Source organism: Calypte anna, chromosome 2 (assembly GCF_003957555.1).
Source record: "Calypte anna isolate BGI_N300 chromosome 2, bCalAnn1_v1.p, whole genome shotgun sequence".
In the NCBI taxonomy this organism is placed as follows: Eukaryota; Metazoa; Chordata; class Aves; order Apodiformes; family Trochilidae; genus Calypte; species Calypte anna.
Genome location: NC_044245.1, coordinates 77185577 through 77199087, shown reverse-complemented (window position 1 = coordinate 77199087; position 13511 = coordinate 77185577). Strand labels below are relative to the sequence as shown.

Below are 13511 nucleotides of genomic sequence, written 5' to 3'. Positions count from 1 at the left end.
ATGTTTGTCACTTAGTGGTTACCAGACACTTGTTTATTTAACAGATTTATCTGCCCTTGTTGAAAATTAAGAACTACTTGCAGTTCAGTGTGATCCTTCAATTATTAAAAAGAAATGTGTTACTGAAAGGTCAGTTCTGCAGTTACACAAACTCTGCTGCATTCTAAGAAAGTATGTTCAGGAACAGTGTGTGGAGCAACCTTTGGGGCTTAGGTTGGTTTTGCAAGTTCAGCCTTCCCTTCCTCTCTCCCATTAAGCCTAAAAAAAGGGTTAACAAAAGCAGCTTTTTCTGAATAACGTTTTTTCATATAGCTAAAAGATTCTAGCGTGTTGTCATTCTACTTTAAACAATCACTGAAAATGAGATTGATTTTTTTTTTGTTCTACTATTCCCAGTTTGCTTGAGTCATGGAAGGGGCTTGCTAATACAAAAGAGCATGCAAACTGTCCTCTAAGATGGTTAAAATGAGTTCTCCCACTGGAAAAAGAACATCTGGAATTAAACATAAATATCCTTTAGCAAAGGGTACACAGGGTTAGAGCATTCTCTTAGGGGTAGCATTTGCTTCATCATCCTGGTAGGGGAAAAAAATACATGAATTAACTTGAATCACCCAGTTGAATAAAACAGTCCAGGTAGAATAAAATGTACAGAGTCACAGGAAACTCAAGAATCAGTGTGCTGAATCTCAGAGACACTGTCAAAAGCCTATTTTGTTGTCATGTATTGTGTTCAGAAGGCTGGTGTCAGAGATCTGACAAAGAATGCTTTAAAAGACTATATTTATTTCTCATTGTTGGACTTCCAGTGTTAATGAAGTAAAGTCTTGACTTATTATGATTTTGAAACCGCACCTATAAGACCATGATAAACAGTCGTACCTGCTGTACTGTAGTTTTCTTGACTGATGAAAGTGTGAGGTTCATTGTCTGAGCTGAAAGGAAGACGAGCTGAGATTTGTGTATAAACTGACTCGTAGTTAAAAGAAGTGATTTTGAGTAAAAGTAATGGCAAGAATTTTCTGCAGCAGCTGTATGTGAAGGTATTAGAAAAAAAAACTTATTTGCACAAGATAGATGCAGGCATCTTTACAAGAGAAATCATGGCTCTTCTCTTTGACTGCCATTTAACTTGTGTGGATTCTGCAGGTTATGCAGCAGGCCAAGAACAGCCTGTCTTCTTCATGAGCTTTAAACTTGATTCTTTTTTCCCCCCCCCTTTCTTCCCGATTCCAATTGACACTTTCAGAGTGAAAGTAGCAGCAGTAGCAATATCTCCACCATGCTGGTGACACACGATTACACGGCAGTGAAGGAGGATGAGATAAATGTCTACCAAGGAGAGGTCGTGCAGATTCTAGCCAGCAACCAACAGAACATGTTTTTGGTGTTCAGAGCCGCCACTGATCAGTGCCCTGCAGCCGAGGGCTGGATTCCCGGCTATGTCTTGGGGCATACCAGTGCAGTCATCATTGACAACCCTGATGGAACCATCAAGTGAGTACCTAGATGGGTATAGAAGGGTGAGGAGAACCTTTCAAACCAAAACTTGATATGATCTTTGGGAAGAAAAATGAACTTGAGGCAGAATAAGTATTTGAGAGGTCCCTTAGCAGATTTCAAAATAGATGGAGCCCGGAAGCACATATTCATTATTAAAAATCTGTAGTACTACAATCTTATGGGAAAAGATGATGAAAGAATGCATGATCTAAGAGCAGCAACAGTTAATGGTGTATTTAATGGAATCAGTTATCAGGCTTGGCACTTTTGTTTAGGGAAACAGCCATGGAATGTTTGTTCCAAGTGAAATGAGTTTTCAGAGTTCCTACATCTCTACTTTGAGTCACAAACCTACTGAAAAATTTGAGCTCTCTCTCAAATCTGCAATGGGAGAAATTACATCCAAGTTCTTAGCAGTCAAGCTCTATGTAAAACCTATATATGCTGTATTTGATCCAGATTTAATACTGATCATTGCACAGTTTGATTGACAGTTTATATTTTGATATAGAAAGTTTACCACTCAAGCAGTGACCTCAAGAAATACTGAACTACAGACTAATTTTATTAAGTTGTTTACAGTTTTAATCAAGGTTCTTTACAGTTGTAATCAGTCTGCTATGGAATACTTAAAGTATTTCATTTCAGGATTCTTTTTAATACAATGACAAAAGTGTTTTATATACTTTTTCAATATTGTATCAAACTAGAGAGTATAACACGTAACCTAAGATTAAAAAAATGGATCAAAATTTAATCTTGTGTTTTCAGGAAGTCAACGTCTTGGCACACAGCACTCCGTTTAAGGAAGAAATCTGAGAAAAAAGATAAAGACGGCAAAAGGGAAGGCAAGCTAGAAAATGGTTACCGCAAATCCCGAGAAGGACTTGCCAACAAGGTTTCTGTAAAGGTAAATGTTACAAACACATAGTAGTTTCTGAAGGGAGCTATGCTGAGATATTTTTATAAATAACCTCTGTCAGACCATGGAAGAATGGTCACATGGCCACAATGGTTTTAATGGACAGTGTTTGCCAAATCTCAAACCAGGAAGGCACAATATTTGAGCCTGTAAGTGTGATGTAGCATAAGGTTACTGCAGAAAGAGAAAACTGATGCACAAATTACAGTGTTCACAAACCATCTCTGTGCTGTTTTCTAGCATTTTGTAATTTCTTATAATTGTATAAGGGTGTTAATTCTTCAATTTCTTCCTTTCTAGCTTCTCAACCCCAATTACATTTATGATGGTAAGTTGCTTTAATATTTACAAGTCACAGTAAATATAATTTGATTAGAACATGGCTTATTTTGTTTAAATTTTCTTGGCATGAATTATGTCAGAAACAGTGTTTTCCATCAAAATATACATAGGCCCTCTTTTGGATAAAGCAGGCAGCTAATGCAGTATGTCATACATATTTTTGAAGATGCAAGGAGCACAATTTTGTTCTCAACTCCAAGGACCGTATGACGTTGTTCAGAAAGCTGATCATTCTGTACAGTGGTTGCATGGAGAATCTATGGAAGTTAGTCCTTGCTGAATTGGCAATATAACAAGGGCAAGAGTTGGAGACCTTCTGCTTGATTTTTAGTCTTGCACCCTAGAGAACATTCGGGGCCTCTCCAGTGCAAAAGCTGGTCAGGACAGTTTGTAGCCCTCTGTGGTGAGAGCCGAACTGGGTTTTATCTTAATACACAGAACCAAACTTTGCTTTGCCTGTCTTGAAAAAGGGAAACCACTGCAGTGCCTCAGCCAACGAGCAAGGTGTTTTGTATTCCCTTTTGCAAACTTCGCTGGATATAAAATAGCTTGGCTAAGCAATAGTTTTCCCTGTGTGATTCCCTCAGTTTGCCATAAATAGGGTGTTTGGTTCATGACAGAGCAGTGGTGATGTGTCCAGGTTCATGCAGAGGAAAATTCACTATCCCTGCAGAGCCCCAGCAGGTGGTCTCACCATGGATGTGTTCCAAGGGTAGAGAGATAGATGCACCCTGGAAATTTGAGTACTATACTAATAGAAGACAGAGTGCAAGGAATAGAAGAGCAAATGTATTAATTTCAGTTGACCTAATGCCATTAATATTCTTTTTCCAGTTCCCCCAGAGTTTATAATTCCATTGAGTGAGGTAACATGTGAGACAGGAGAGACCATCGTGCTTAAGTGTAAAGTCTGTGGTCGTCCCAAGGCTTCAGTTACTTGGAAGGGTCCTGATCATAACACACTGAGCAATGATGGTCATCACAGCATTTCATACAGGTACAGTAATTTGTGTAATGTTCAACAGGAACTGCTAAAACAATTTCTTTCCGATGTGCACCCTTGGTGCAGGATAGCTTTTTGACTGAGGCATAAACGTAGGGCTGTCCTCAGACAGGAATATTTCAGCTGGCATTTTCTGGGAATGTTGTCTAGCTTATGTGTATGACTGAGGTACTCAAATGTCATATTCAGTTAATTCTTTTAAAAAAAAGAAAAAGTCAGCTCGTACTTCTCATTAGCTATTGCAGAAGCTATTGTGGTTCTGTCACACTGACCAAGTACTTGAACCAGAAAAGTATGTTGTGACAAGCCATCTGCCAATCCCTTATTTCCATTTCATTCCAAAAATGACTGAAAGCAGTCATTTTTGAGGCAAATGACTGCTTTCAGATCACATTACAGTATTTTGTAAAGAAAAAAGCCTCTGGGTCCTACTGATACGGCAGTGTCCCTGTATTCATTGTTGAAGCATGTTGTCTATTTTCAAGGAGACGATGTTGTCTATTCTCAGCTTTGCAATGATACAACTTAACAGACTAACCAGTACCTAAAGCACTTGATTAATCAGAGAAATTGCTGTATTTTGCTGATGTGGATCTGCATGTTAGAAAAGTTCTATTTATTCTGAAAATGCATTCTTCTGTATATACAAAATGGTGCTTAATAAGTAACTTCAGTATGTCTTATTTATGAATTATGCTTTCAATTCTGAATGAGGTTTTTTTCTGTGAAAACTTTCCTCATTAATTGATAGAAGAGTGTGTCATCTTAGAGATTATGCACTATAGCCCAACTTACCTGCAAACCTGGTGGTATGTTATACTGTTCTTATTTACCTGCTGCTTTTTCCATTCCACTGGATATATTTTTTTATGTGAGACAGAGGCATTGTGGCAGCTCTACTACTGCATCCAAGACCATTGTGAGAAATGAGTAAGAGTTAGATTCAGTAGGTATAATTTGCTGTGATCCATTCCTGTTGCAGAATTGCATTCAGTAAATCATGTTGGCTGTGGCTAAGAAATTTTTAGAAATTATAATCGTGAAATGTTCTTTGAGCTGGGGGAGAGGCATCATCATCTTATGTTCTTAAAATTTACTTGAATTCCTAAAGTATTTTCCCTGAAATGAAGTTGTGTGGTGAAGACCATGACAACTGTTTTTTTGGTTCAATTAATGAAGTGACTTGGAGTAACTGGGATGAATCCAAAGGAAAGCAATAAGTGTGACAGCAAATCTTAAAAATATGCTCTATTGTGAAAGAGAAACACAATGTTAGGGTTGTTTTGAACTTAGAGGTGAAAAGTATAGAGAGGGTGGGCTTGCCAAATATTCACATTTGTAAAAGACTTATGTAAATAGAATTATCTGTTGTTCATGTCCATGGTAGAAGGTCAAAAAAGTGATAGGCATTAATTGCACTCAGGAAGAGTTAAGTAAACATTTAAACACAAACCATCAAACAAAAACAGTGGTTAAGCAGTGAGAAAGATTAAGGAAGAGTCTGTAGAACTGTTTTCCTGAGCGCTGACATAGCTTAGAGCTCACTCTGCCCTGAAGCAGAGGAAAACTAAATTTCCTTCTGTCTTCATTCTCCTAGATTCTGAGGTCTCCAAAGTTGTATTGAAGTGTGCCTTTTTGTACTGAAAGTGGAACCCACTCTTAGAGGGGATGAAAGCTCTGGAAGTACAAATGTTAGATCAGCTTCTATAGGCTGGTAATAAGGGATGGAAACTTTTCAGAAAGAACAATGGCAGATGGTTGACTTGATATAACTCGATATAACCTCAATTTGAAGGAAGCAGGAAGAAACAGGAGAAGCATTTGATTTCACAAACACGAGTTTGGGGCATGCTTGAGACAGAGTGTCAGTGAGGATGTGTTTCTAAAAGTCTCTAGGGCATTCCAATACACTTGACAGACACAGAGTGCTCAGATTCTGGTAGACACTTCTGAAACAGTAGAAACAAGGATAATGATGTTTGTCCAGAGAGAGAGATAAGGGTAAGAAATATTAACAGTATCAGTCTAGCTTTGTTTTATTTCCATAGCTTAAGGTCTATACAATGAATATAAAGTTAATGGATGCTGTTGTGTTTCCCAGTGACTTAGGAGAGGCTTCACTGAAGATCATTGGCGTCACTGCAGAAGACGATGGTATCTATACGTGTATAGCTGCAAACGACATGGGTTCCGTTTCATCTTCTGCCAGTCTTAGAGTTTTAGGTAGGCTCTTTACTTTACATTCAGAGTGTCTGGTACCCATGGCACAGGAAAAAGAAAACCCTGGCTCTTGGGCATCCCTCTGTTAGAGGAGCGTTATAACCTTTTCACCTCTTGACATTATTTGTTTTGGCAGAAATGGATGCACTTTTAGGATGTAACTAATTAGAGTTTCATACTGACAGGATGCCTGCACAGTACTGTCAATGTGCAATTACGTTGTCTGTCAGTCCTTTTTCAAACACACTATGATAAAATCGTATTTTATCATCTGCATTTTTAGTCTAGTCTCAATGAAACTTGCTGTGCTAACGTGTGTAATTTCCAAAGTGTACAGGTAAGAAAAGAGTAGCATTGCTCTGTATTTTAACATGCTGCTTTTCTTGATTTGTAAAGTCACTGTGTTCAGGAGAATGTGTACCTTATCTTATCTTTGCATCATGAATCTATGCTTAAATTATATTATTTCAATACCTGAAGTGAGGTAACCTGAATGTTTGTGAGAGAATAAAAGGAATCCTGCAAAGATAAAAAATGCCTGCATTTCAGAAGCAGATAGCAAAGGGAAAATACTGTTTTTTCCTTAATGGGTTGGTTTGATAGCATTGTGACAAGGTTCATCATGTGTTTGGCCATTTAGTTATTCTTAAGTGTTCAGGATCCTCTCATTTTAGAAATAAGTAAAACAGTGAGACAGTAGGATAGCAGGCTTTCTTAGATGCAGCATATAACAATTGATGCTATCTGGGTCCATCAGTCTCTTGAGAGACCCATATATTTAGCCATTGGTAAGAATTAATAGATTTTAGATGGAAGTCTCAAATTGACTCAGATAAAAGAAAATAAGTTAAGAAATACTGCATTCTGATTTTGTATGTCTGTGCCAGCTGCTATGGAGGCTTAAAGGCTTATCCCAAACCCTTCCAAAATACTTTCTTTCTTCCCTCTTTTTCAAAGAACTTTGCCTGCCATTTTCCTGGAAAGTTTAAACCAGACTGTGAAAGATGTGTCCCTAACAAAAACTCAGCTGAAATTTTGGGGTGTTTATAATCAGTGCTGCCATTTTTGAGCCCTACCTGTTGGCAACCACAATAAGTGCCTTAAGTGCCAACATACTGAGTTGGGGGTTATCCTCAACATTTCTTGCTCACTGAAACAGGACAGTCAGTTGTTAAGACCTAGGATGGATGTCTTTCAATATTTAAGAGAGGGAAAAAATTTTGGTCTTGACACTTTCCTGAAAAGTAGAGCTTTTTTTCAGATAGCTACTACACTGTCTGATCACTTGTTTTTTTTTTCCCCAGTGGCAGCTATTTTGTTGATAATGTAAAATATCTCTTCTTTTTCTGCTTCCTTCAACTTGCTAAAGTTACCAATTTCTGTACAGGCAGTTCACACTGTACATGAATTAGTTCCACTATGGAATTTGTTCTGCTGCATTGATCAGGCTGCTTTGGTGTGTAATCCAGTTTGCCTTGCCTGCCACTGTGTGTCATATGGGGATTAACAAAGCAGGGTGATTCCACCAATAGTGTGTCAGCCAAGGAAACTTTCTAGTTAGGGGAGTAAAAAGCTTTCAATGGGCAGGAAAGAGTCAGTGAGAAACTGTGTGCTTTAAGAAACCACGGTACTGAGCATCCTACCTACACTGGTGAAGAAGTCCTAAACTATGATTTATCCAGAATCAGAGAAGCCTTATTGACTAAACTACCAACTTTTAGCCACAGTCCTTGGTCTTACTGAGCTTGTCTAAAACGTAAGTGTTCCTTTTTTAATAAAAGCTAAACTAGAATTTGGTATGTCTTGGTTATTCTGCAACCAGACTCTAAAAGATGGGCAGCTGTATTTTCCTTACCTCTCTACTCAGTTTTATCAGTATTCTTACAAAGAAGTTCTGGCCTCGGTTTTTCTGATGTCATCCTACCCTTCATTTCCCCATTCAATAAGAGCAAAATGAAACCTTTGAGGCTGTACCACAGAGTAAGGGTTCAGCATCAATTTTTTAAAATATTTTTCAATCCTTTGGAGTTGTATTTAACCATTTGGTTGTAGTATGTTCTTGTGCAAAGACTGAACAATACTCTTTGCCTTCTCTTGCTATAATAGTTCTTTCAAACCATCAATAAAGTAGTTGATTACAGAAGTAAATAACTTTATGAGCTACAGGCTGGACAGTCTGAGGCCATGAGTTGCATTCAATATGCATACTTATCTTCAAAAAGAATATTATAGGAGCCAGTGTGACCAAGGCAAAATCTTCCTGAAATTTATTACCAAGCTGAATGTGAAGTCCAAATATATCTTCTTTTGCAATTATCTGAAACACTCTATTGGTTATAATAACAACTGAGTTCTGAAGAGGATATGAATATGTTAAATACTGGCCATATTGCCTTTTTTTTTTTTCTGTAGGTCCTGGAAATGATGGGATCATGGTAATCTGGAAAGACAACTTTGATTCCCTCTACAGTGAAGTGGCTGAGCTTGGCAGGTGTGTTCTCTATGCTGATCTCCCAAGTTGTATATGTCAAAAAATGAACTTCTTATGCAAAAAATAAATTCTCCTAGAAAAGCCAGAATTACATGGAATTAAATAGACATGAGGAACTGAAAAATATTACCAGCACTAGATGGCACTGCATAAACAGATTGTATTTAGATTTGAAGTAGCATCATAGATAAAGGGATGTGTTTTTCAAATACTTTGGAAAGCTACATAGTCTTTTTGGTTTTTTAAGCATTCCTTACCACTCATGCTGCTTGGTTTTAAATTTTATATTATTTTGTAGGAGATGCATGTATTTAAACTTCTTGTTTATATCCAGAATCCAGAGTGGCTTAAAATCACATTTCTCTGAAAATACCTTTCAAGGTAGAAGTATTTCCTTATTGCATCATCCAGTTAATTCTTTCTTTTCAATACTGTTTTCCAGGGGCAGATTTTCTGTCGTTAAGAAGTGTGACCAGAAGGGAACCAAGCGAGCAGTAGCCACTAAGTTTGTGAATAAGAAGTTGATGAAGCGAGACCAGGTTACCCATGAACTTGGAGTCATGCAGAATCTCCAGCATCCCCAGCTCATTGGCCTTCTTGATACCTTTGAGACCTCCACCAACTACATACTAGTGTTAGAAATGTATGTGGTCCATAATGTTATCCATAAAATATAACCTACACAGCTGACTTTCTGGGGTTTCTGTAGTGGTTTACAAATAAGAAACTGTATTCGTAACTTTATGTAAACTTTTATTCGTAACTTTACGTAACTTTTTTATTTGTAAACTTTATTTATTTACGAATAATAAAGGTTTCACTTGAAAGTGAACTTCAGGTTTGAAGTCACCTAAAGAAAAAATGGTAGTTGTCTAATGCTGCTATTAAAATGTTGAGTTAATGATGTACTCAGAAGGTAACAAGTTGATGTATTAAAGTTATATGTAAGTGGTTATCTTAGGGTGAAGGTCCAGAAATTATTTTATATTGAGGTATTGCACAAGAATTAGGATTGTTGTCATCTGTTAGCTTGATACTAAATCTCTTCTTCATACCCTAGTCCTCTGTCTTCCAGGTGCTGCAGGCCATGGTTTTTCCTATGGTCTCTGGTGAGACACATTTGGTCTTTCTGTCTGGCTGAATAACTCTCTGCCTTTCCTTCTCTGCCTTCACCCTCTGCTACTGCTTCAGCATTAATTCCCCGTGTTGTAGGTGCAGGTCAGCTGCAAGTGACATAGAACATTTTCACTTGAAGGCAGGAAAAACAAATGATTAAGGAAGGACAGCCAAACATCAGAAACTGTGGTGATTACTTGATGCAGTCGTAGTTTTTAGAGGACTCTTGCCTTGAACATTTTTGTATATAATTTTCAAAACAGTTTTTTCCTTCAGTTCTGATACATGGATTAATCCAAAATATAACCCTTATAATTCCAATAGGGCTGACCAGGGTCGCCTTCTAGACTATGTCGTGCGATGGGGAAACCTCACAGAAGGGAAGATCAGACTCTACCTGGGAGAGATTCTGGAAGCTGTGCAGTATCTTCACAACTGCAGAATAGCACATTTGGACCTAAAGGTGAGCAGTGAATGGGATTCCTGGCAGGGTGTGTAATTCCAGGCAGAAAAACCCTTCCTCTTCTAGTAAATAGGCAGCTGTGAACAGCTCAAAACTGTGAATTGGTTTGAGACTCTGTGAAGAGTATGTGATGGGACTTCGTCCCCAAATACTTTAGATCTCTCATAGCCAGCAAAGACAAAACTTCATATTCCCCTATGGTTTCTCCTTAAAGCTTGCTGGTCCTGAGTGGTCCTTCATACTGTATATAATTACTGACCAGACCAGTTTGTCTATTTATTTATTTATTTACTTGTTTATTTACATTCTGAGAAACGTGCAGCAGATACCCGTTTCTTTCTCAAGAAGTGTTGTTTGTTATGGAGACTGCTTTTTCTCTCTTAATGCAGACCTGTTTCTCATCCTTGCACTTTGAGGGCTGTGATACCCATGTGAATAGTACCTCATTGAACCTCTATTTTATGCTTTGAATTTCACTTCAGCCACAATGATTTGATGCATTCTAGTAATTTTTTCAAGTGCTATATGGAGTTTACCCATTCCTTTTCCAGTCTCAGGGTACATATAGATGAACTAAGTAAAACTATTTGTAGGTAAGTCACTCTTACTTTGCCAAAATCATAGCTACAGCATCAGTAGCTTCAGAAATAAAATCATAAAATTAGTACTACTTCCAGCTGATCCATAGTGGTCCAGTTCTGTTGAAGCTGCATGTATCCCACAGGATCTGCTGATGCAGTAGTCTCATAACAGTGCTTGACTTCCATCTGTACAGCTGCATTATGTTCAAGAATCACCAAGTAAAGCTGAGTTTTGTTGAAGGCATCATGAAAATTCTTAAAACGTCTTCCAGTCTTTAAAAACAAGAGTTTCTTGTCTATCATAAAGCAAACAGAGCAGCTTCTTTATTCATCCTCTGCTTGCAATTGATGTTCTTTAAGTTAAAGTTCTCAGACACAAGTTACTGTGAACTTTGTAGAGCTGCTCTTGTGAACATCTGCCATATAACCTGGCAGAACTGTATTTCCTGCAAGAACTGTAGTTCAGCATCTAAAACACATTCATCAGAGCTTGTAGCTGTTTGTTATGGTCTTGAACTGAGGGTGCTGACTGGGAAACAGTAATGTTAAACCATTAAATGTGTGTTAGACTGACTTGAAAAAAGACATTTAAACTTTTACTTCTGTGTTTTCTAGCCTGAAAATATTTTGGTGGACCAGAGTTCCACTAAGCCAACTATAAAACTGGCTGACTTTGGAGATGCAGTCCAGCTCAATACCACGTATTATATCCACCAGCTACTCGGAAACCCTGAGTTTGCAGCTCCTGAAATTATTCTTGGAAATCCTGTTTCCCTCACTTCAGATGTGTGGAGCATTGGAGTGCTCACATATGTCCTTCTTAGTGGCGTCTCTCCTTTCCTGGATGAAAGTGTAGAGGAAACTTGCCTGAATATTTGCCGCTTAGACTTTAGTTTCCCAGATGACTACTTCAAAGGAGTTAGCCAGAAGGCCAAAGATTTTGTATGCTTCCTACTTCAGGATGACCCAGCTAAGCGTCCCTCGGCTGCACTGGCTCTCCAGGAGCAGTGGCTGCAGCTGGGGAATGGCAAAAGTGCTGACAGCATTGACACATCCAGACTGACTTCGTTCATTGAGCGGCGAAAACACCAGAATGATGTTCGACCCATCCGTAGCATTAAAAACTTCCTACAGAGCAGGCTCTTGCCAAGAGTTTGACTTTGCTTGAAGTTCTCTCTCATTCTCTTTCACCTGCCAATCACTCAGACTGGAGATGGACTCCTCCTGCCAATCAATCAGTTAATCAATCAGACTGGAGACGGACTCCTCCTGCCAATCAATCAATCAATCAATCAGACTGGAGATAGACTCCTCCTGCCAATCAGCTGTTGACTTGAATTTTGGGGAAGGCAAACCCCGAGCCAAGCAGCTGCAAGCGAATGTTCGTGTGCAAACGCATTCCAGAGGGACCCCCACGGGGGACTGGCAATGCAGACTTCACTGGGGTGGAGGATGGTAGCACTGTACTCTGCAAAAAGCAGTCACGAGCGATACAGTTAACAGTATTTTATTCAGGTTTCTGCAAAAAAAAAAAAAAAAAAAAAAGAAAAGAAAAAAAAAGAAAATAGTTTTTTTAATAAACAAGAGTTGAATTTTGCAAGTGAACTTAACTACCGTTTTCAAGATTTATTCAAGGAGAAATGCCTATGTTCAAAGCACTGGTGTTAAGCAAAAATCAAATCTTGCCTGGAGAAGACTCACCAGAATGGCTGCTGATTGATACAGCCTCCATTTCTAACATCTGGTTTTCACTTGGTCCTAGAGCTTTCCAGTTGCCTCGTCTGTATGTATCTTACGTAGCAGTGCACTGAGACCAGACTCTGCTTTTAAGTGCATCCAACCTCAAAGTTTTTGCATACAAATAGAATGAATTGTTTTGCTCTGATAAAATGTAGGCCTTACTTGTATATAGACTGTATCTGCCTTCGGTCTGTAATTTTTTTTTTCCCCCCCTCCCCTTGCCCTTTTTTTCCCTTCCTTCCTAAATGGTGGTATACCACTGTGCGGGTCTTCAGTTTGGGTCAGAACTCACTGTCCCCATAGAAAAGAACTTTGGGTTGGCGCCCAGCCTGCCGACCTGATTATCAAGCAGTATACAGCAGGATGAAATACTGTAAGTGCACTCATTTGGGATTTTGTTTTCTTTCATATCATGTGCAATGTTGTGGCTTTAACATTTTATGCAACTATTTATGAGGACCTCTGTTGTAACTGTAATAAATATATAGAAAAAGCACATTCTTAGTACGGTGAGCTTTATGGTTTTGTTTGCGTGTTTTGGGGTTTCTTCTGGGTGGGCAGGGGTGGATGTGTTGTACCACACTGTCATTATTACTTTCAAATGAGGGTAAACATAGAATTTAGTCAAGACAGAGAGAGAGAGATTCGTATCCCAAATCTCAAACAGGTTAAGAAGTGGGGTGACACTTCTAAAAGTTTATTACTATAATCAAAATGCCAAAGTCTGACGTTCCCAAAATCAGTCTCAACACTACTTTTTAGAATTTTCAAATCTGTGTTTACTTCTTTCTGTGAAATAAATGAATTTTGTGCTTTTTGGTGAAGAATACATGCAGAGAGTAGTGGTCAGATGAGGAGAATCTGACATGTAATGTACTTGTCTTAGTATCTGTTTTGAAGGTTGAAGTAACAGTAACGTGAGCTATTTAAAGAGAGATGGTTTTCTGTGCATCACTGAGTTCATATGAGTGTGTTGTCATCTATGTGTGAAATGCCATGTTTAAAGAAACCAAGCCAACATCCCACAGTAGTTAGATATATGGGTCTTAAGCCATAACCTAGCTTGGGTTAGTTTTGAGCTTTGTGGCTTCCACTGTATTCTATTTATTCCTCTTTTTTTTGTTTTCTTT

At 38.4% G+C, this 13511-nt stretch overlaps 1 protein-coding gene across 1 annotated transcript in view; it reads left to right on the top strand.

Moving 5' to 3' along the window:
• The window catches only part of TRIO (trio Rho guanine nucleotide exchange factor), a 247646-nt gene extending 234758 nt beyond the window's left edge, over positions 1 to 12888 (top strand). Inside the window, exons 49-57 of the mRNA XM_030446293.1 lie at positions 1250 to 1497; positions 2275 to 2413; positions 2726 to 2753; positions 3602 to 3764; positions 5872 to 5993; positions 8403 to 8481; positions 8924 to 9124; positions 9922 to 10060; positions 11257 to 12888. Of these exons, the coding sequence (XP_030302153.1) occupies positions 1250 to 1497; positions 2275 to 2413; positions 2726 to 2753; positions 3602 to 3764; positions 5872 to 5993; positions 8403 to 8481; positions 8924 to 9124; positions 9922 to 10060; positions 11257 to 11799 (1662 nt within the window). The 3' untranslated portion in view covers positions 11800 to 12888. The remainder of the gene's footprint in view (positions 1 to 1249; positions 1498 to 2274; positions 2414 to 2725; positions 2754 to 3601; positions 3765 to 5871; positions 5994 to 8402; positions 8482 to 8923; positions 9125 to 9921; positions 10061 to 11256) is intronic.
• Positions 12889 to 13511: the final 623 nt, after the last annotated feature.